Below are 20,914 nucleotides of genomic sequence, written 5' to 3' on the forward strand. Positions count from 1 at the left end.
AAACTGGAAGAAAAAAATTAGCAATAATATAACATGTTTATTTGTTCCTCCAAGCATACCAGTATTTTGACCTCTGGAAATAAAAATATTTTCTCTTAATAAATGTGTAGTTTGGAGAGCATCAGTTGGCAGTGCCATCTTTTTACTTATTTGAATTATCATGCCCCATCCCCTCATATAATAGATTGTTGAATATCTCAAAAATGGTTCAGATTCCAAACCCCGGAACCATATATAATCTTAATTGTCCTGAGTAGACCTTTCTAGTTCACCACATGTTTTGTACCTGGGAGACATACCCAGCCTCTGCATTACATCAATTGTTAAATAGCTAGAAAACTGTTCATATCCCCACCCCAAATATATTCTTAATTGTCAGGACAAGACCTTTCAGTACACCACATATTTTTTTACTTGGGATCATGCCCCACCCTGTTATAATGTTATTGTTAATAATATTAGAAAACTGTTCAGATCCCCACCCCTATACTATATATTCTAAACAGCATTGACAAGAACTTTTAAGTGCACCATAGATTTGGTTTGTGGTGGGGATGGGGGGTTAAGCCACACCTGTCATATAATGAACTGTTTAATATATTGAAAACAGTTAAGACTTCTCAACAATTAACCATATACATATTCTTGTTTTCCATGACAATACCTATTCAGTATTATAATGGGACCTTTTCTGTACTGTAGTGACTTTTAGAGAGAGGGGGGGGGGACATTAGTTTTAGTCCAATAAAACAGTTCCACCTAGCTTACATGTATACACACATATGCTTTTATCCAAAAAACTTCTCTCTTGTAATTTTTGTCTTGACGATTTTGTAGAAGTCTGAAGCAGACCTGTCCAGATCCAATTAAACATCTACCTAGACAACAACACCTGGCTGTAACTAAATGTAAAGAAGAGGTACTTATATAAATGCTTTCTTTTTTATCTCAATGATTTTTAAAGAAAGTTATGTAGACCAAACTAGGAAAATGAATACACAAAACACAATATGTCATATCCAGAATAGGTAGGTAGAAGTATTTTAACCCATGATACTAATTAGGGCAATTTTAAACCCAAAATGGTGATAAATTTAATAATTATGTGGTGCCAGAATCTGAGACTTGCATTCAATCTATACTTATTGCTGCTACCAAACACATTAATGGAAGCTAGTAGACCTTGCACGTTACTCAATATAAAAACTTTTGTTTACAGGGAAAACCTGCAGCCAGCTAATCAAAAGAAATTTAAAAAAAAAGAACTCACAAAAACATTCTTTTTTTGTCTTCCCTTGACAAAGTCGTAAAATAGAGTCTTATGTGTGCTGTATTTGGCAACTTTGACGGTGGCATCAACAATGTATTAGTTTGTGATTCTTTGTGATCATTTTCAGGGAAATCACTAGTGGTAGATAAACGATATTTGGTATGCAGTTGTATTAACATCAGCACATCTCATTTCCATAGAGATCATTTGGCCCCTTCACCTCAGTCATGGTCTACTGGGAATTCATTATTTTTCGTGGGACAGGAGTTCAATGAAGTACACATCTTCAATATGCTTGTATGTAGACTTTGGCAAAACAAAAAAATACAATATCCACGAAAATACAACTTTTCCAGAGTCCACAAAAATTGGTATCCATGAAAATAAATGAATCCACAGTATTTGCTTTGAAACTTTTGCTTAGTTACATTTTAAAGTTTGTGAATTGGTCAGTTTAAAGGGAACTACCAGTGGTAGGTCATTGATATTTGGTATGCAGTTGTATTTGCAATGGCACATCCCATTTCCATTGATACTGTTTGGCCCTGCCTCTTCAGTCATGGTAATTGACTTTGAAACTTTTGAATACCTATATGTTAAAAGTTTGTGAATTGGTCTGTTTGAAATGAACAACTAATTGTAAGTCAATGATATTTGGCATGCAGTTGTATTTGCATTTCCAAGTGTCATTTCCATGCAGATTATATGCACTCCTCCCCCTGACCATGGTTTATTAACTTTGAAACTTTTGCCTAGTTAACATGTTTAAGTAATTGTTTAGGTCAGTTTAAAGGGAACAACTTATGCTTAATCAATGGTATTTCATATGCAGTTGTTTTAGCATTGGCATTTCTGTCTTGGTTCATTGACTTTAAATAATTTGCATAGTGACTAGTTTACATGTTAAAGTTTTTCAATACATGTTAAAGTATTGCCATTTTAATTTCAACATTTCTGCATTTTACTATCTAAATTACATAAAGGATAGACATGTCTCTGTATCAACAGTTTATATAGACAGAAGCTGCCTTTCAAGCACTTTCTTGCTTTGATTTTTATAGTGTTTTGATCAAAATATTGAGGTTAAAGTTTAAAAGTACTAGAGATATTGATATTAGAAAATGTTAAATTATGTACAAGATATAAACAATATTTGAATGTTTACAGTTAGAATGGTTACTGAGGGATGAGATAGCCTCCTCATTACGACAGTTAAATCTCATCCAGACAGACACATTGGAGTTTGTAACAGATCATATCCAGGTGTCAGCAAAGAAAGGCAAACCAAACTGTTCTTGTGAACATATCCCTCTTCATTTTGTTTATGGAATGGAGAAAAGCTTACCAAATTTCAAAGAGGTAGTCTTAACATTAGATATCTGTTGATTTCTCAGTATGTCAGTTTGCAGTGAAAAAAATAGTAACATTAATTCTAATTAGTTTGATCTTGAATTAGAAAACTTTGATTTATAGTGAAAAAATCCTATTATTACAGAAAGATCTAGTATTTAGACTTATAAACCAGCAGTTTTGTATTTCCATTTTTTTTTTTAGGAATTTGAAAGACTAAACTTACAAAAGTACAAATTGATGAAGGAGGAAGACTTTTACTTTGTTGTAACAAATAAAGCATACAATAATGTTCTGACCAAAGCTTTAACATCTGCTTTAGTAGAACTCAGTAGAGAAAATACACCAGCTTCCCTGGAAATGATAGCATCTAGTACAAATGATGTCAGTACAGCTGTCACGTATGTCTCCCCTACACTGATGTCAACAGAAAAACAGAAAATTATCTCCCCTGTATCACACAGCAGAGAAGATGGATTGTCTCCCCTACCTAGTGAGAAAGGTGGATTATCTCCCTTATTAAGTGGTAGTGAGGAATCATCAAGTGCGTTTCTAAAGGTAGAAGGAAATAAGAACTTGAAATCAGACAATGACAATAATGATAACAGCACAGTATCTGAACGAGAACATTTTACAGATTTCTATGACAAGTTAGAAGGTATTAAAACTAACATCAGGCCTGTAAAATCAGTTGATCTAAGAAGTTTAAGTGCAGGAGAAATAGACCTACAAGGTTTGAAAAAATCATCCAGTTGTGCAGGAATAATAATGACCAGCGTTAGCACTACCAAAGAAATTACATCTTTGGCTCCCCCGCCTCCAGTGATGACATGGGCATCTCATGCACCATTTCTTGGTAGACCTCGTCATTTCTCTGCACCATCAGGACAGGGAACACCCAGGAGTAAAACATCAACAATAGACCACACTCCATCATGGTTATCATCAAGAGCAAGTGAAGCAGGTAAGCTGCCATTGTTCTTTATGAACTTTATAAACCTAGCAGTAGTGGTGGTATTACTCTGTTAATAGATTTTTTTTAATTACCTGATATGCATTTGTCATGTAGATTATCTGCATTTAGTGTTTTAATTGAATTTATAATAATATTAATTAAAATAGATGATGTGGCTTTTATACCTTACAATACATGGATTTTGCTCATTGCTGAAGGAGGTATAGTGCCCTATAGTTGTTTACATCCTCTTCCTGCGATCTCTGATGGATAGTTGTCTCATTGACAATCATACCACGTCTCCTTATTTATATAGAGACTAAAACCATTAAAATCTCTCAATTGTAGTCAATGTTAATAAAATTTAGAATGGAAACGGGGAATGTGTCAAAGAGACAACAACCCGACCAAAGAGCAGAAAACAGTCCAAGGCCACCAATGGGTCTTCAACACAGTGAGAAAATCTTGCACCCAGAGGCGGGCTTCAGATAGCCCCTAAACAAAAAGTATTTATTTTTATGAAACAGTTGAAACTACAGATATGTTACAATTGAAAGACAAAACAGTGAGTTTTGAAGTTTATTTTTTTATTAAAAAAGATCTGCAGTTTTTATTTAATGTTTTGTAGGATATGACTTTGGTTACAGTTTGATGGTAGATAATTTTTTTAAATTATGTTTTTAGGATATGAAGGTGATTCTAGTGACAATGAGGAAGGGGATACTGGATTTAATGATCTGAGTGGATCAGTCCAACAACCAATACCAAAGTTCTGGTTAATAATGAAGGTCATTTCTAAAGTCAAAGACTTAGGAGTGGATGTTTACTTTCATTCTAGGTTTGTTTTTTGAAAGTATACAAGGATATTTTGGAACGTACACGGCACAAACCAGTAATACTTCAATAAAGTGAAAAAATACCAAAGGAGCAGTCATAAAACACAAGTCAAAAAAAGGCAGACACAAATAGCCAAAAGAAAAAAAGAAAAAACAACAAACACCACACAGATGGAAACTAAAGATGGATCTTCACGACCCTGGGTAAAGAAGAGGGGGATATTATTTATCTGCAATTTGTACATTTTTCCATTAATCTTACTGCATAATATTTGTTAAGATTATGGACAGGACTTGATACTCGAAAATCTTAGGCAATGACAGCAACGTCACATATTCATTTCCATCTGCATCTATATATTTATCAATGAAATGCACGCATATTCATTCATACATCCGAACAACTATCACAACGTTTTGTATGCTTAAAAGTACTTTTACTAACTAATTCATTTATTTCATATTCTCAACCAATAAAAAGTATTTTATAAAAACAAATTGCCAATATAAAGAATAATGGCATTTTATTTTTTGATACTGACTTCATCAGCTCAAATATCAGCTCGCCCTAGCGGGCTCGCTTGATATTCTTGCTGATAAAGTCGGTATCAAAAACAAAAATGGCATTATTCTATATGTATACAACATATCTATTTCATCTTTTAAAAGTATTCATCTTGTGTCTTTCTATTTTATCAAAATATAAAAATTATGTCAAACACTATTAAATCCTTTGTTTAATAACCATAACAAACCACATGGTGAAAGTTTTGTCAGTTCTATTTTGATATGGTATAATATTTGTAATCAGAATAAATTTTATTTTATCCACTAGCAGGTTGGATATCCATGATCTTAAGTTCGTTTCCCCATAATAACATCTGCAGATTACAATTTTGTCACTGTTTATACAATAGTTGATAATTTACAGGGAAACTGGTCAAGAAGACACAGAAGAAATTATTGAACAAAGAAATTTAGTATCTCATGTTAAAGACAGTATAGATAAGCTATGTTGTAAAGTCAACCAATTGTTGTTATTGAATGATTTGTATGACACAAGAGTTTGTAAAAACCTCCTGGTTCCTGAAGCTGATGAGGATGTCAAGTGGGCAGTAGACAAAACAGTTCCCAGAGGGATGACACAAAATAGAGGTAAATAATGATAATTGATTTTTTGTTTTGTCTAAAAATAATTGTTACAAGCACAAATTGTCTTTCATTTAATGATTCCATTTTTTGAGATTTTATATTCCTCCCCATCAAAGTGTATTACTTGAAAATAAGAATGACCTCCTTTCAAAAAACAAATTTAATTATTTTAAGGTGCTGCTTATTTTTTTAAAGTTTGAAATATGAATTTATTTATTATATTACCAGGTTCAGAGGATGGTTCTGAAGAGGAAGAAGAAGAAGTCGGGGACCAGCATTACTTGTACGACAGCCATAAGTGGGATAGTGGCTATTTTGATTGTGAAAGTGTTTATACCAAAACATTTTACATCCATTCCAGGCTGAAAACAATGTCAGGAACGAGGACAAATACTACTGCTATAGGTGAAAGTGATGTTAATTATTAAGCTTTATTAAAAACAACATTACCATACACATATTATTTTGGCTTTTGTCAATTATATTGAAATTGTAGTTGATATTCAAAAACTTACTTTTATTGATGAAATCAGAATCATTCCATTGATACAGCTGGAGAGTTGATTTTGCCCAATCACACTGTAGTTATTTTTTATTATTATTTTCTTTTCTCAATAACAATTTATTTTTGGTGAGATTGATGGAGTAGATTAGAATTGGCAATCATTCAACATCTCCTTATTATTAGATCACCTGGCCAAAAAGGTCAAGTGAGCTTTTCTCATCACTTAGCATCTGTTGTATGTTGTGTCGTCCGTTAACTTTTACAAAAATATTCTCCTCTGAAACCACTGGGCCAAATTTAACCAAACTTGGCCACAATCATCATTGGGGTATCTAGTTTAAAAAATGTATTCAATGGCACTACCTGCCAACCAATATGTCCAACATGGCTAAAAATAAAACATTAGGGGTAAAACGCAAGTTTTGCCTATTATTATTAAAAAAGCGATGAAAAGAGAAATTCTGACTGGAGCAAAAATGTTCAAGATGTTGAGCTAAAACTATTGTCCATTTAAGTCAAAACTGTTAGATGACTTTTTATAGGAGTTGTTGCTCTTAAATGATTAATTTTACCATTTTAAAAAAAAGATTTCCCTATTATCTGGAAAATTATAATAGATAGACAGAAACTCTAAATAGCAAAAATGATCAGCAAGACAAGATCTACAAATAAGTCAAATGACCAAAACAGTCAGATGTCTCCTTTTTAGAGTTATTGCCCTTTAATGACAATTTTTACCAAATTTTTGCCCATTTTTGTCTATTATCTTGAAAACTGTAATAAATAGAGAGAAACTTCAAAAAGCCCAAATGATCAGCAAGACAAGATCTACAAATAAGCCATATGGTTGAAATATTCAGTCGACTCTTTATTGGAGTTATTGACCTTTAATGATAATTCTTTACATTTTTTTGCATTTTTTGCCTATTATCTTGAAAACTATAATAGATAGAATGAAACTTTAGAAAAGAGAAATTATCAACAAATATGTAAACATGACTGAAATTGTCAATTAACTCTTAGTAGAGTTGTTCTCTTTTAATGATGAATTTTTACTAAAAAGTGGCCATTGCTGAAGATGCAAGTGAGCGACACAGGCTTTTTAAAGCCTCTAGTTATATATTTCAAGTTTTGTGTTTGTTTTTCTGTGCATTGTCATGACATTGTCATGGGAAGGATGTGCAGTCAAGCATGTTGCATTTTATTGAGAAATAAGATATAATTTTGGAATGCATCTCGATTGTTGTCAGCCAATTAAAAGTATGGATTCTTATGAAACATTTTGTGGACTTTCACCAAAATCTCTACTTTATGCTTATTTTAGGGTGTAAATCATAATGCTTTATAGGAAAAGCTATAAAAGAATGGTTCTATTATGAAACACTTTTGGTCTTAAAATAATGGACTTAATATACTAGGCCAAAAAAGGCCCTCTCCACACCTACTTTAATTTGTATTGACCAGTTGCAAAGAAATTGGTTGAATCATTTATGGTCTCTCATACAAAATACATTACAATTATTACAAATTTGTATTTACAGGAATGCAGGCACTGAAGTCTGTGCTGAATAAATTCTCAGTCATCAACAGGAAAAATATGTTTGTAATAAAGGAATCTACAACACAAGCTGTGTTTTATCTCAGGTGATTTTTCACTTTACCATACTCTTCTGTGTTTTATTTCTGGTAATTTTTCAGTTTACCGTACTTTGCTGTGTTTTTCTCAGGTAATTTTTCAGTTTACCGTACTTTGCTGTGTTTTTCTCAGGTAATTTTTCAGTTTACCGTACTGGTACTCTTTACACATCTTTTTTATTCCTTTCCAAAAGGTTATTTTCTTGCTGATCATAAAATGTTATGATACAGTGAGCCAAGGCTCTGTGTTGAAGGCCACACTTTGACCTATAATTGTTTACTTTTTACACATTGTGACTTGGATGGAGAGTTGTCTCATTTGCACTCATACCACATCTTATTTATATTTTATACTCATTGGGGAAAATGGATAGGGGATGGATTTGCCAAAGATATATATATACCAAAGGAATGTTTTCATGGCTTTTTTTCAACACGACAGTTACTAGGAGTTTTTCAACCATGAGCTAGATAACTGAATGAGCAATATCTAAACATCCCTTCTGTTGATATAGTTCTTACTCTTGATTAACATACTTCTTCTATCTAAATTTTGAAGGTCTTGTCCTTGTCCAACTAATTTTTTGTATAACGAAGAAAATCAATTGTATTTTTATTTTTTTTTATGTTAAGATGAATATGGGTACTGATAGGCAGTGGATGTCATTTGTTTTGCCTGCAGTATCCCTGGACATCTATTAATAGTAAGCATTTTATATTTCAGATTAAAAGAAGTCAGTGGAAAAGATGCCATTTACCAGAGACAGTTATCTACAATAATTGGGGACGAATTTGAACTAGGGGGTAACATTAAAATTGAAGTATACAAAAATACTTTTTTTATATATATATATTACTTGGAGAAAAGAAGGACATAGGGTCAAGGACAACAATTATACACCACATAATGTAACGTTCCGGGGTTATCTTGTCAGGATACCCGTCGTTACTTATGTTGGCCTCTGGTGAAGGAAGTAATAATAAACATCATATAGGAGTTCATAAACTGTATTAATTCTATTATTTCTGCTTAAGCAATACAACAAATACAGTAGTACATAAAACACATGAATAGAGATATATCTTAAAATAAATATTGGTGCATTTGTCCCTGAAAACTTAATAATGATTCCTACTAGCATTTGGTGCACAGCAAATAATTTGGGACCCTGCTTGGTGCAGGTTATATAAATTTGACCTCATAATTTCATAAGGATGAATAAAAGACTAATAATTTAATATTTAGAAGCTTTCTATTAAATAAAAATACTTTTTCACCAAGTAATTTCACTTGGTGCAGCACCGAGCAAATCTGCTTGGTGCTAGCCAAAATGTAAACACCGACTACGCAGCTTGGTGCAATAGGGCAGACGACGGGGTTTTAGGGTAGTCTCTGATCAATGAATTAAAATCTTTTTATAAAGTTTTGGAGTAGACATTTACCAATTTCTGTCCAAAGCTTACATGATTTTTTGTCATATTCCAGCATAAATAATATTTTGCTTGGTGCAATATGATTGTGTTTACAATTTAAAACCAGCGAACATTCTGCATTGAGGTGAAAAGCCTACTCGGTGCATGGGAACTTGCTATTTATACTTTTGGCTCCGCCCACAATTGATGTAATACACAAGAAAATACACAACTTACAGAATGGCGCCGAAAAGTGAAAGTAGCGATGAACAGAGACGAATTTGGACAAATGCACCTGTAAATGAAGATGATACATCGATTAAATAGCATCTTTTAATAGATTTAAGTTCAGGTAACCCACTCCTTTCATAAAAATACCGTACAAGCGTATGCGGGGACATCTGCATGGAGAAGTGTGGAACGGAGGCCACAACTAGAAAATGAAAAATACACGTTTTAAGTTTATGACATGAGGCCAATGACCAGAGCGTAACAATATTGATAAATAAAAAAAAGAAGTACACAATAACAATACAAAAGATGGACAATAGACAAACATGAGAGCATGAAGCACTAAAATGTGTAGTTAAACTAGTTACACTGGATCAAACTATCCTCTCTTCTGTCTCAATCTTGTTTAAAAAAATAAAGTTCAAAAGGAGTAAATGGAAAAAAAATTCCAAATAAATGTAATTATAATTGAATTTTACTCCTTGATTTTTTAAATAAAATTTGATAATTGTATATTTGTAGAATCATCAGCATCACTAATTGCCATGATGAAGAGAGAAGAAATGGTAAGATATTATATATTTATCTGTCTTTCCTCTATCATTCAGCTCAACTCTTCATAAAATTTTACATCACAGTTTTTTTATGACAAATATAGTTGACAAGAAATCATCACCACAGTCATAATACTTGACCAAATGAGAGTTTTTTGGATTGAGTGTGTCAGTTTTATCTAGGTGAAATAATGATAAGGGCCTACAGACTAGTCTACAGAAATGTTTTTCTTTGTTAGAAGTCGAAGGGGACTTTAGGTTTGCACTCTGTCTGTCTGTCTATCGGTCGGTCGGTCTTTTCTTCATGCTTGAAGATATTGATTTGATATTTGGTGTATTGTTTTATCATGACAAGTTACAGATCAAGTTCAAATTTTGTTCTGGTCTGATGATTATGTGCAGAGTTATGGTCCTTGGACTTAGAAAATTCACTTAAATAATCAGTTTTCAACACTTTTTTTCGTCATGCTTGAAGATATTGACTTGATATTTGTTATATAGTTTACACCATGACAAGTTATAGATCAAGTTAGAATAATACAATGAATTTTTAACCGGTAGGGGACTATGTATTGCTGTGCAATACTCACAGAATGCTTGTTTACATCAGTATTAACAGTTGTTTCTGTGCCTCACACAAAAATGTGCTAGCCGAAGCCTTGCTGACATATCAGTTTTTGTTGTTTCTGTGCTTCATACAAAAATGTGTTAGCCGAAGCCTTGCTGACATATCAGTTTTTGTTGTTTCTGTGCTTCATACAAAAATGTGTTAGCCGAAGCCTTGCTGACATATCAATTTTTGTTGTTTCTGTGCCTCACACAAAAATGTGCTAGCCAAAGTCTTGCTGACATATCAATTTTTGTTGTTTCTGTGCTTCATACAAAAATGTGCTAGCCGAAGCCTTGCTGACATATCAGTTTTTGTTGTTTCGGTGCCTCACACAAAAATGTGCTAGCCAAAGCCTTGCTGATATATCAGTTTTTGTTGTTTCTGTGCTTCACACAAAAATGTGTTAGCCGAAGCCTTGCTGACATGTCTGTTTTCTAGTTGTATATGTTTTGTGTGACAGTGCCCCAATTTTTCAATGATTCAATCACTCTTCTGTATGAACATCATATTTGTTATGCATGTAAACTTTAAAATAAAATGTTTTTAAATATTTGTTATTGTTGTTTTATTACAACTAAAAGAATAAATGTGACCTGAGGCTTAAATTGCAAAACTTTATTGTTTATTTTGCATTTATACCTGAAAAATATCTAGTTTTGTAAAATGTACAATGTACCATTTCATGTATATAAACATTTTGAACATATACCATAAATTACTGCTTTCAATACTTCTATAGCTTTGTTTTACTTTCCACAGCTAAATGTCCCAGAAAAAGATAGTGACACTTTATCAATAACATCTTCAGGCAGTGCTATATCCTCAATGAAACCACAAGATGAAATCCAACTGTTTGTCCATGGCATAGAACCACCAGGTAAAACATCACATTTCTGTATTGACATTATTATCCATGACATAGAACCACCAGGTAAAACATCACATTTCTCTGTTGTCATTATTGTCCATGAGATAGAACCTCCAGGTAAAACATAACATTTCTCTGTTGTCATTGTCCATGACATAGAACCACCAGGTAAAACATCACATTTCTCTGTTGTCATTATTGTCCATGGCATAGAACCACCAGGTAAAACTTAACATTTCTCTGTTGTCATTATTGTCCATGACATAGAACCACCAGTTAAAACATAACATTTCTCTGTTGTAATAGTCCATGACATAGAACCACCAGGTAAAACATCACATTTCTATGTTGTCATTATTGTCCATGACATAGAACCACCAGGTAAAACATAACATTTCTCTGTTGTCATTGTCCATGACATAGAACCACCAGGTAAAACATAACATTTCTCTGTTGTCATTGTCCATGACATAGAACCACCAGGTAAAACATCACATTTCTCTGTTGTCATTATTGTCCATGACATAGAACCACCAGGTAAAACATAACATTTCTCTGTTGTCATTATCCATGACATAGAACCACCAGGTAAAACATCACATTTCTCTGTTGTCATTATTGTCCATGACATAGAACCACCAGGTAAAACATAACATTTCTCTGTTGTCATTATTGTCCATGACATAGAACCACCAGGTAAAACATAACATTTCTCTGTTGTCATTGTCCATGACATAGAACCTCCAGGTAAAACATAACATTTCTCTGTTGTCATTATTGTCCATGGCTTAGAACCAGCAGGTGAAAACATCACATTTGTCTGTTTTCATCATTGTCCATGACATAGAACGACCAGGTAAAACATAACATTTCTCTGTTGTCATTGTCCATGGCATAGAGCCACCAGGTAAAACATAACATTTGTCTGTTGTCATTGTCCATGGCATAGAACCACCAGGTAAAACATAACATTTCTCTGTTGTCATTGTCCATGGCATAGAACCACCAGGTAAAACATAACATTTCTCTGTTGTCATTGTCCATGACATAGGACGACCAGGTAAAACAAAACATTTCTCTGTTTTCATTTTTTTCCATGGCATAGAACCACCAGGTAAAACATAACATTTCTCTGTTGTCATTGTTCATGGCATAGAACCACCAGGTTAAACATAACATTTCTCTATTGTCATTGTCCATGACATAGAACCACCAGGTAAAACATCACATTTCTCTGTTGTCATTATTGTACATGGCATAGAACCACCAGGTTAAACATCACATTTCTCTGTTGTCATTGTCCATGACATAGAACCACCAGGTAAACATCACATTTCTCTGTTGTCATTGTCCATGGCATAGAACTACCAGGTAAAACATAACATTTCTCTGTTGTCATTGTCCATGGCATAGAACCACCAGGTAAAACATAACATTTCTCTGTTGTCATAATTGTCCATGGCATAGAACCACCAGGTTAAACATCACATTTCTCTGTTGTCATTGTCCATGACATAGAACCACCATGTAAAACATCACATTTCTCTATTGTCATTGTCCATGACATAGAACCTCCAGGTAAAACATAACATTTCTCTGTTGTCATTGTCCATGACATAGAACCACCAGATAAAACATCACATTTTTCTGTTGTCATTGTTCATGGCATAGAACTACCAGGTAAAACACAACATTTCTCTGTTGTCATTATTGTCCATGGCATAGAACCTCCAGATAAAACATCACATTTTTCTGTTTTCATTGTTCATGGCATAGAACTACCAGGTAAAACACAACATTTCTCTGTTGTCATTATTGTCCATGGCATAGACCGACCAGGTAAAACATAACATTTCTCTGTTGTCATTGTTCATGGCATAGAACTACCAGGTAAAACATAACATTTCTCTGTTGTCATTATTGTCCATGACATAGAACCACCAGGTAAAACATCACATTTCTCTGTTGTCATTGTCCATGGTATATAACCACCAGGTAAAACATAACATTTCTCTGTTGACATTATTGTCCATGACATAGAACCACCAGGTAAAACATAACATTTCTCTGTTGTCATTGTCCATGGCATAGAACCACCAGGTAAAACATAACATTTCTCTGTTGTCATTGTCCATGACATAGGACGACCAGGTAAAACATAACATTTCTCTGTTGTCATTGTTCATGGCATAGAACTACCAGGTAAAACATAACATTTCTCTGTTGTCATTATTGTCCATGACATAGAACCACCAGGTAAAACATCACATTTCTCTGTTGTCATTGTCCATGGTATATAACCACCAGGTAAAACATAACATTTCTCTGTTGACATTATTGTCCATGACATAGAACCACCAGGTAAAACATAACATTTCTCTGTTGTCATTGTCCATGGCATAGAACCACCAGGTAAAACATAACATTTCTCTGTTGTCATTGTTCATGGCATAGAACCATTAGGTAAAACATAATATCTCTCTGTTGTCATTATTGTCCATGACATAGAACCACCAGGTAAAACATCACATTTCTCTGTTGACATTATTGTCATTGGCATAGAACCACCAGGTAAAACATAACATTTCTCTGTTGTCATTGTCCATGACATAGAACTACCAGGTAAAACATCACATTTCTCTGTTATCATTGATCATGGCATAGAACTGCCAGGTAAAACATCACATTTCTCTGTTGTCATTGTCCATGACATAGAACTACCAGGTAAAACATAACATTTCTCTGTTGTCATTGTCCATGGCATAGAACTACCAGGTAAAACATCACATTTCTCTGTTGTCATTGTCCATGGCATAGAACCACCAGGTAAAAACATAACATTTCTCTGTTGTCATAATTGTCCATGGCATAGAACCACCAGGTAAAACATCACATTTCTCTGTTTTCATTGTCCATCACATAGGACGACCAGGTAAAACATCACATTTCTCTGTTTTCATTGTCCATGGCATAGAGCCACCAGGTAAAACATCACATTTATCTGTTGTCATTGTCCATGGCATAGAACCACCAGGTAAAACATAACATTTCTCTGTTGTCATTGTCCATGACATAGGACGACCAAGTAAAACATCACATTTCTCTGTTTTCATTTTTTTCCATGGCAAAGACCCACCAGGTAAAACATAACATTTCTCTGTTGTCATTGTTCATGGCATAGAACCACCAGGTAAAACATAACATTTCTCTGTTGTCATTGTTCATGGCATAGAACCACCAGGTAAAACATAACATTTCTCTGTTGTCATTATCCATGACATAGAACCTCCAGGTAAAACATTACATTTCTCTGTTGTCATTGTCCATGACATAGAACCACCAGGTAAAACATCACATTTCTCTGTTGTCATTATTGTACATGGCATAGAACCACCAGGTTAAACATCACATTTCTCTGTTGTCATTATTGTACATGGCATAGAACCACCAGGTTAAACATCACATTTCTCTGTTGTCATTGTCCGTGGCATAGAACCACCAGGTAAAACATAACATTTTTCTGTTTTCATTGTCCATGACATAGGACGACCAGGTAAAACATAACATTTCTCTGTTTTCATTATTGTCCATGGCATAGAACCACCAGGTAAAACATAACATTTCTCTGTTGTCATTGTCCATGGCATAGAACTAACAGGTAAAACATAACATTTCTCTGTTGTCATTGTCCATGACATAGAACTACCAGGTAAAACATCACATTTCTCTGTTGTCATTGTCCATGGCATAGAACTAACAGGTAAAACATAACATTTCTCTGTTGTCATTGTCCATGGCATAGAACTAACAGGTAAAACATAACATTTCTCTGTTGTCATTGTCCATGACATAGAACTACCAGGTAAAACATAACATTTCTCTGTTGTCATTGTCCATGGCATAGAACTAACAGGTAAAACATAACATTTCTCTGTTATCATTGTACATGGCATAGAACTACTAGGTAAAATATCACATTTCTCTGTTGTCATTGTCCATGACAAAGGACGACCAGGTAAAACATCACATTTCTCTGTTTTCATTATTGTCCATGGCATAGAACCACCAGGTAAAACATAACATTTCTCTGTTGTCATTGTCCATGGCATTGAACCACCAGGTAAAACATAACATTTCTCTGTTGTCATTGTCCATGACATAGAACCACCAGGTAAAACATCACATTTCTCTGTTGTCATTGTCATAGAACTACCAGGTAAAACATCACATTTCTCTGTTGTCATTGTCCATGACATAGAACCACCAGGTAAAACATCACATTTCTCTGTTGTCATTGTCCATGACATAGAACCTCCAGGTAAAACATCACATTTCTCTGTTGTCATTATTGTCCATGGCATAGAACCACCAGGTAAAACATCACATTTCTCTGTTGTCATTGTCCATGACATAGAACCACCAGGTAAAGCATAACATTTCTCTGTTGTCATTGTCCATGGCATAGAACCACCAGGTAAAACATCACATTTCTCTGTTGTCATTATTGTCCATGGCATAGAACCACCAGGTAAAACATCACATTTCTCTGTTGTCATTGTCCATGGCATAGAACTACCAGGTAAAACATAACATTTCTCTGTTGTCAATATTGTCCATGACATAGAACCACCAGGTAAAACATAACATTTCTCTGTTGTCATTATTGTCCATGGCATAGAACTACCAGGTAAAACATAACATTTCTCTGTTGTCATTGTCCATGGCATAGAACTACCAGGTAAAACACAACATTTCTCTGTTGATATTATTGTCCATGGCATAGAACCACCAGGTAATACATAACATTTCTCCGTTGTCATTATTGTCCATGGCAATAGAACTACCAGGTAAAACATAACATTTCTCTGTTTTCATTATTGTCCATGGCAATAGAACTACCAGGTAAAACATCACATTTCTCTGTTGTCATTGTCCATGGCATAGAACCACCAGGTAAAACATCACATTTCTCTGTTGATATTATTGTCCATGGCATAGAACCACCAGGTAATACATAACATTTCTCCGTTGTCATTATTGTCCATGGCATAGAACCACCAGGTAAAACATCACATTTCTCTGTTTACATTATTGTCCATGACATAGAACCACCAGGTAAAACATAACATTTCTCTGTTGTCATTATTGTCCATGGTATAGAACCTCCAGATAAAACATCACATTTTTCTGTTGTCATTGTTCATGGCACAGAACTACCAGGTAAAACACAACATTTCTCTGTTGTCATTATTGTCCATGGCATAGACCAACCAGGTAAAACATAACATTTCTCTGTTGTCATTGTCCATGGCATAGAACTACCAGGTAAAACATAACATTTCTCTGTTGTCATTATTGTCCATGACATAGAACCACCATGTAAAACATCACATTTCTCTGTTGTCATTGTCCATGGTATATAACCACCAGGTAAAACATAACACTTCTCTGTTGACATTATTGTCCATGACATAGAACCACCAGGTAAAACATAACATTTCTCTGTTGTCATTGTCCATGGCATAGAACCACCAGGTAAAACATAATATTTCTCTGTTGTCATTGTTCATGGCATAGAACCAACAGGTAAAACATAACATTTCTCTGTTGTCATTATTGTCCATGACATAGAACCACCAGGTAAAACATCACATTTCTCTGTTGACATTATTGTCCGTGGCATAGAACCACCAGGTAAAACATAACATTTCTCTGTTGTCATTATTGTCCATGACATAGAACCACCAGGTAAAACATCACATTTCTCTGTTGACATTATTGTCCATGGCATAGAACTACCAGGTAAAACATAACATTTCTCTGTTGTCATTATTGTCCATGGCATAGAACTACTTGGTAAAACATCACATTTATCTGTTGTCATTATTGTCCATGACATAGAACTACTTGGTAAAACATCACATTTATCTGTTGTCATTATTGTCCATGACATAGAACTACCAGGTAAAACATCACATTTCTCTGTTGTCATTATTGTCCATGGCATAGAACTACCAGGTAAAACATCACATTTCTCTGTTGTCATTATTGTCCATGACATAGAACTACCAGGTAAAACATCACATTTCTCTGTTGTCATTATTGTCCATGGCATAGAACTACCAGGTAAAACATCACATTTATCTGTTGTCATTGTCCATGGCATAGAACTAACAGGTAAAACATAACATTTCTCTGTTGTCATTGTCCATGACATAGAACCACCTGGTAAAACATCACATTTCTCTGTTGTCATTATTGTCCATGACATAGAACTACCAGGTAAAACATCACATTTCTCTGTTGTCATTATTGTCCATGGCATAGAACTACTTGGTAAAACATCACATTTATCTGTTGTCATTATTGTCCATGACATAGAACTACCAGGTAAAACATCACATTTCTCTGTTGTCATTATTGTCCATGCCATAGAACCACCAGGTAAAACATCACATTTCTCTGTTGTCATTGTCCATGACATAGAACTACCAGGTAAAACATCACATTTCTCTGTTGTCATTATTGTCCATGGCATAGAACCACCAGGTAAAACATAACATTTCTCTATTGTCATTGTCCATGACATAGAACCACCAGGTAAAACATCACATTTCTCTGTTGTCATTATTGTCCATGGCATAGAACTACTTGGTAAAACATCACATTTATCTGTTGTCATTATTGTCCATGGCATAGAACCACCAGGTAACAAGTATCACTTAAAAACAGATTGTTAAAGAAGATCAAAAGGAAAATTCCAAATAAAATTTTCTTGTACAAAAGAAAGACAAATGGTTACCTTAGAAATAGTAATTTTGAGGTATTAAAATAGAGAGGTTAGTGGACACTTTACAGAACATATTTGATGTTTTTGTTGGGGATTCTGTATGTAAGACATTTGTTTTATTTCAGGAAAAGATATTAGAGAAGGATTAGTGAACACTTTACAGAATAAATTAGATGATGCTGTATTGGACATTCTGTCTGTACAGCTTAACAGGAACCCTCTGTCAAAATTATCAGCTGAAGATGTTCATGTAAGTCAATTTTATGTATACTGATCAACACAAAAAAAACTCCACCTTTTTGAAGACACAATTTTACTTTCTTTTCTGTGTATTTTTACATCTCACAAGACCTGTTTTGTTCATTTATCTTGACCTATCTTTGGAACAAATGAATAATTCATTCAACTGTAAAACTCAAGTTTCAATGCATTGACTTGCATAACTAAAATCCAACCTACCATCAACAAAATTAACACATATGTAGGTGTAAGGTTAAATCAGGTAAATGAAAAAAAAATATGGCACACTCTAGAAATGCTGTTCATTAATAAAAATATAGAAACATTTTTTGATAAGTAACTGATTTTCGGCGTTCAGTGAGAAATAATGCTTTAGGATATATAGGGTACAGCCATCCACATGTTATAAGATATGTGGTAAGCACTGTATCATATTTTTCTCATTTCTTTGTAAATATTGAATTATTTTATGCAGATAATAAGCTTTAAAAATTGCAGTTGAAAGCAAGTTTTCTCTTCCTGGAAAAAAAAATCAATTCATATCCTAAATAGTATTAATCATATATTTTCTTTCTTATTCTAAACAGTTTATTCAGAAACCACAAGAGATTAAAAGAAATGCTGAGGACAGCAAGGGACCTATGCAGTTACAACTGACAATACCTGTATCTGCCACCATGCAGTTATCAGCTGTTGTGTACTATCTGAAACAAAACCTAAAGCTGTTCTCTCATATACCTAATTATGCTGATAACAGACCAGACAGTCACTTCCAGGTAATGGTTTTACCTATTGTTCACTATTTTTTAAGTGTCAACAGCTCTTCCTTCACTTTAAGATGTGATGAAAAAAAACATTATTCTGGAAATTCTAGTAATTTTCAACAGAAGTTTAAAACATTAAAAGAAGATGACCATGTTGCATTATTAATTAGAGTTTCAAAGTCTTTCCCATTCCTTTTAATATTGCATAACATGCTGTTTCTAAATGTTGCTGAGAAAGGCTAATTTAAACAAAAGTCCTGCTGTCAATCCTTAACAGTCTTAACCTTTTGAAAATTTTATGAAAGTAAATGTTATGCTCCTTTTCTTAAAACTTGAGGAAGCATTTACTTGCCCTTTTGTACTTGCGTCATCATGTTGCCAGTTGATAACTTAAATTTGCTTAGGAGAAAGACCTTACAATTTTTCAAAGTTGATAAATACAACGAAATGTCATTTAAGTTCAATTTTCTCTGTTGCCTAAAATACATTCTGAGAGTTATGCCTCTTGGATTGTTGAATAATGGCAAGATACAGTTTACAGATAATCTAGTCAGTTTACTTTTAGTCAGAATCTTACAATTTTGTTATTTAACTACATGTGACTACTATAAGATGCTGGTCAAGTTAAATATTCGCAATGACCAATTTCACCTTTCCAGAGTTATGCACCTTGCATTGTCTCAAAATGGTAAAATTGATAGGACTTTAGAGGCTCTATTGTTATTTTTGCTTTTGTCAATGTGCATCTGTTTGCTGCACTGACATTTTTCTTATTTTTTCTGCTAACAGTGACTTTATTTCATCAAAGAATTTTTGTAAACTTCTTATTTTGTATTATAGGACATAATGGATGGCAGACAACAAGCCATTCATGATGGTCAGGCATTTCTTTACATCAGACCAGCCCATGGTGGGAAAGGTAAGTTTATTTGTGTTTTATTGGCAGTTTAAATAAAGATTCTTCTTTTAATGTTTTACAATATAGACATAACAGCCTACCTCTGTTTTAATGTGATTATGATAACAGAAATCAACAGTTATAAGAATGGCCTTTTATAATCTCCAGATTTTTTTTTAGTAAATAAAAAAATAATATTTGAGCATATTTTGTGGTTTGACTGAAAATGTTTTCAAGATACTCAACTACATTTGTACAGTTGTGTGTTTTTTCTAATCCTTTTTCAGGGATAGCATGTATAAGTTTGGCATTAGTTGATGGGAAAGGTATACCTGTACAAGCATTGGGTTGTCGTAAACCTTCTAGGATTGGTTATACCAAAATCACCTCAGAGAAAGAATTTGAACATCTAATACACACAGATCTGTATGAAAGTAATGGTGATTCTCGGCCAGGTAAATATCATATGATTGTTCGATAGAGAATTCTATTTGGTAATTCTAAACCTTCAAGGATTGGAACGTAGGCCCATGGAAAGAATATACTGCACACACTAATTTGTATGAAAGTTATGGTTCTATATATATAGGCCCTTAGCTGTATGAAAGTAATGGTTCTATATATGGACCAGGTGTAAGGCAGTTAAAAGTAAAATTGAAATTAAGTTTGTATATAAAATAAGGACATGTAGTATGATTGCCAATGAGACAACCATTAACCAAAGACCAATACTTATAATCATAACATTAAAGTGATTTACTGTTACCATTACATGTATATACCACGATGAAGTTTAGATGTAGTCTTACATACTGAACTGAGTAGTTACTTTGTGATTAATGT

At 33.8% G+C, this 20,914-nt stretch overlaps 1 protein-coding gene across 3 annotated transcripts in view; it reads left to right on the forward strand.

Moving 5' to 3' along the window:
• Positions 1 to 20,914, forward strand: part of LOC127734571 (KICSTOR complex protein SZT2-like) — a 141,550-nt gene that overhangs the window by 82,534 nt on the left and 38,102 nt on the right. For all 3 annotated transcript variants that reach the window (XM_052244515.1, XM_052244523.1, XM_052244532.1), the window contains 14 exons: positions 838 to 919; positions 2,438 to 2,629; positions 2,825 to 3,584; positions 4,260 to 4,413; positions 5,343 to 5,566; positions 5,792 to 5,968; positions 7,610 to 7,712; positions 8,428 to 8,507; positions 9,870 to 9,913; positions 11,271 to 11,388; positions 18,295 to 18,419; positions 18,997 to 19,185; positions 20,014 to 20,092; positions 20,359 to 20,526. In XM_052244515.1, coding sequence (XP_052100475.1) covers positions 838 to 919; positions 2,438 to 2,629; positions 2,825 to 3,584; positions 4,260 to 4,413; positions 5,343 to 5,566; positions 5,792 to 5,968; positions 7,610 to 7,712; positions 8,428 to 8,507; positions 9,870 to 9,913; positions 11,271 to 11,388; positions 18,295 to 18,419; positions 18,997 to 19,185; positions 20,014 to 20,092; positions 20,359 to 20,526 — 2,495 coding nt within the window. The remainder of the gene's footprint in view (positions 1 to 837; positions 920 to 2,437; positions 2,630 to 2,824; positions 3,585 to 4,259; positions 4,414 to 5,342; positions 5,567 to 5,791; positions 5,969 to 7,609; positions 7,713 to 8,427; positions 8,508 to 9,869; positions 9,914 to 11,270; positions 11,389 to 18,294; positions 18,420 to 18,996; positions 19,186 to 20,013; positions 20,093 to 20,358; positions 20,527 to 20,914) is intronic.

Source organism: Mytilus californianus, unplaced genomic scaffold (assembly GCF_021869535.1).
Source record: "Mytilus californianus isolate M0D057914Y unplaced genomic scaffold, xbMytCali1.0.p SCAF_1, whole genome shotgun sequence".
In the NCBI taxonomy this organism is placed as follows: domain Eukaryota; kingdom Metazoa; phylum Mollusca; class Bivalvia; order Mytilida; family Mytilidae; genus Mytilus; species Mytilus californianus.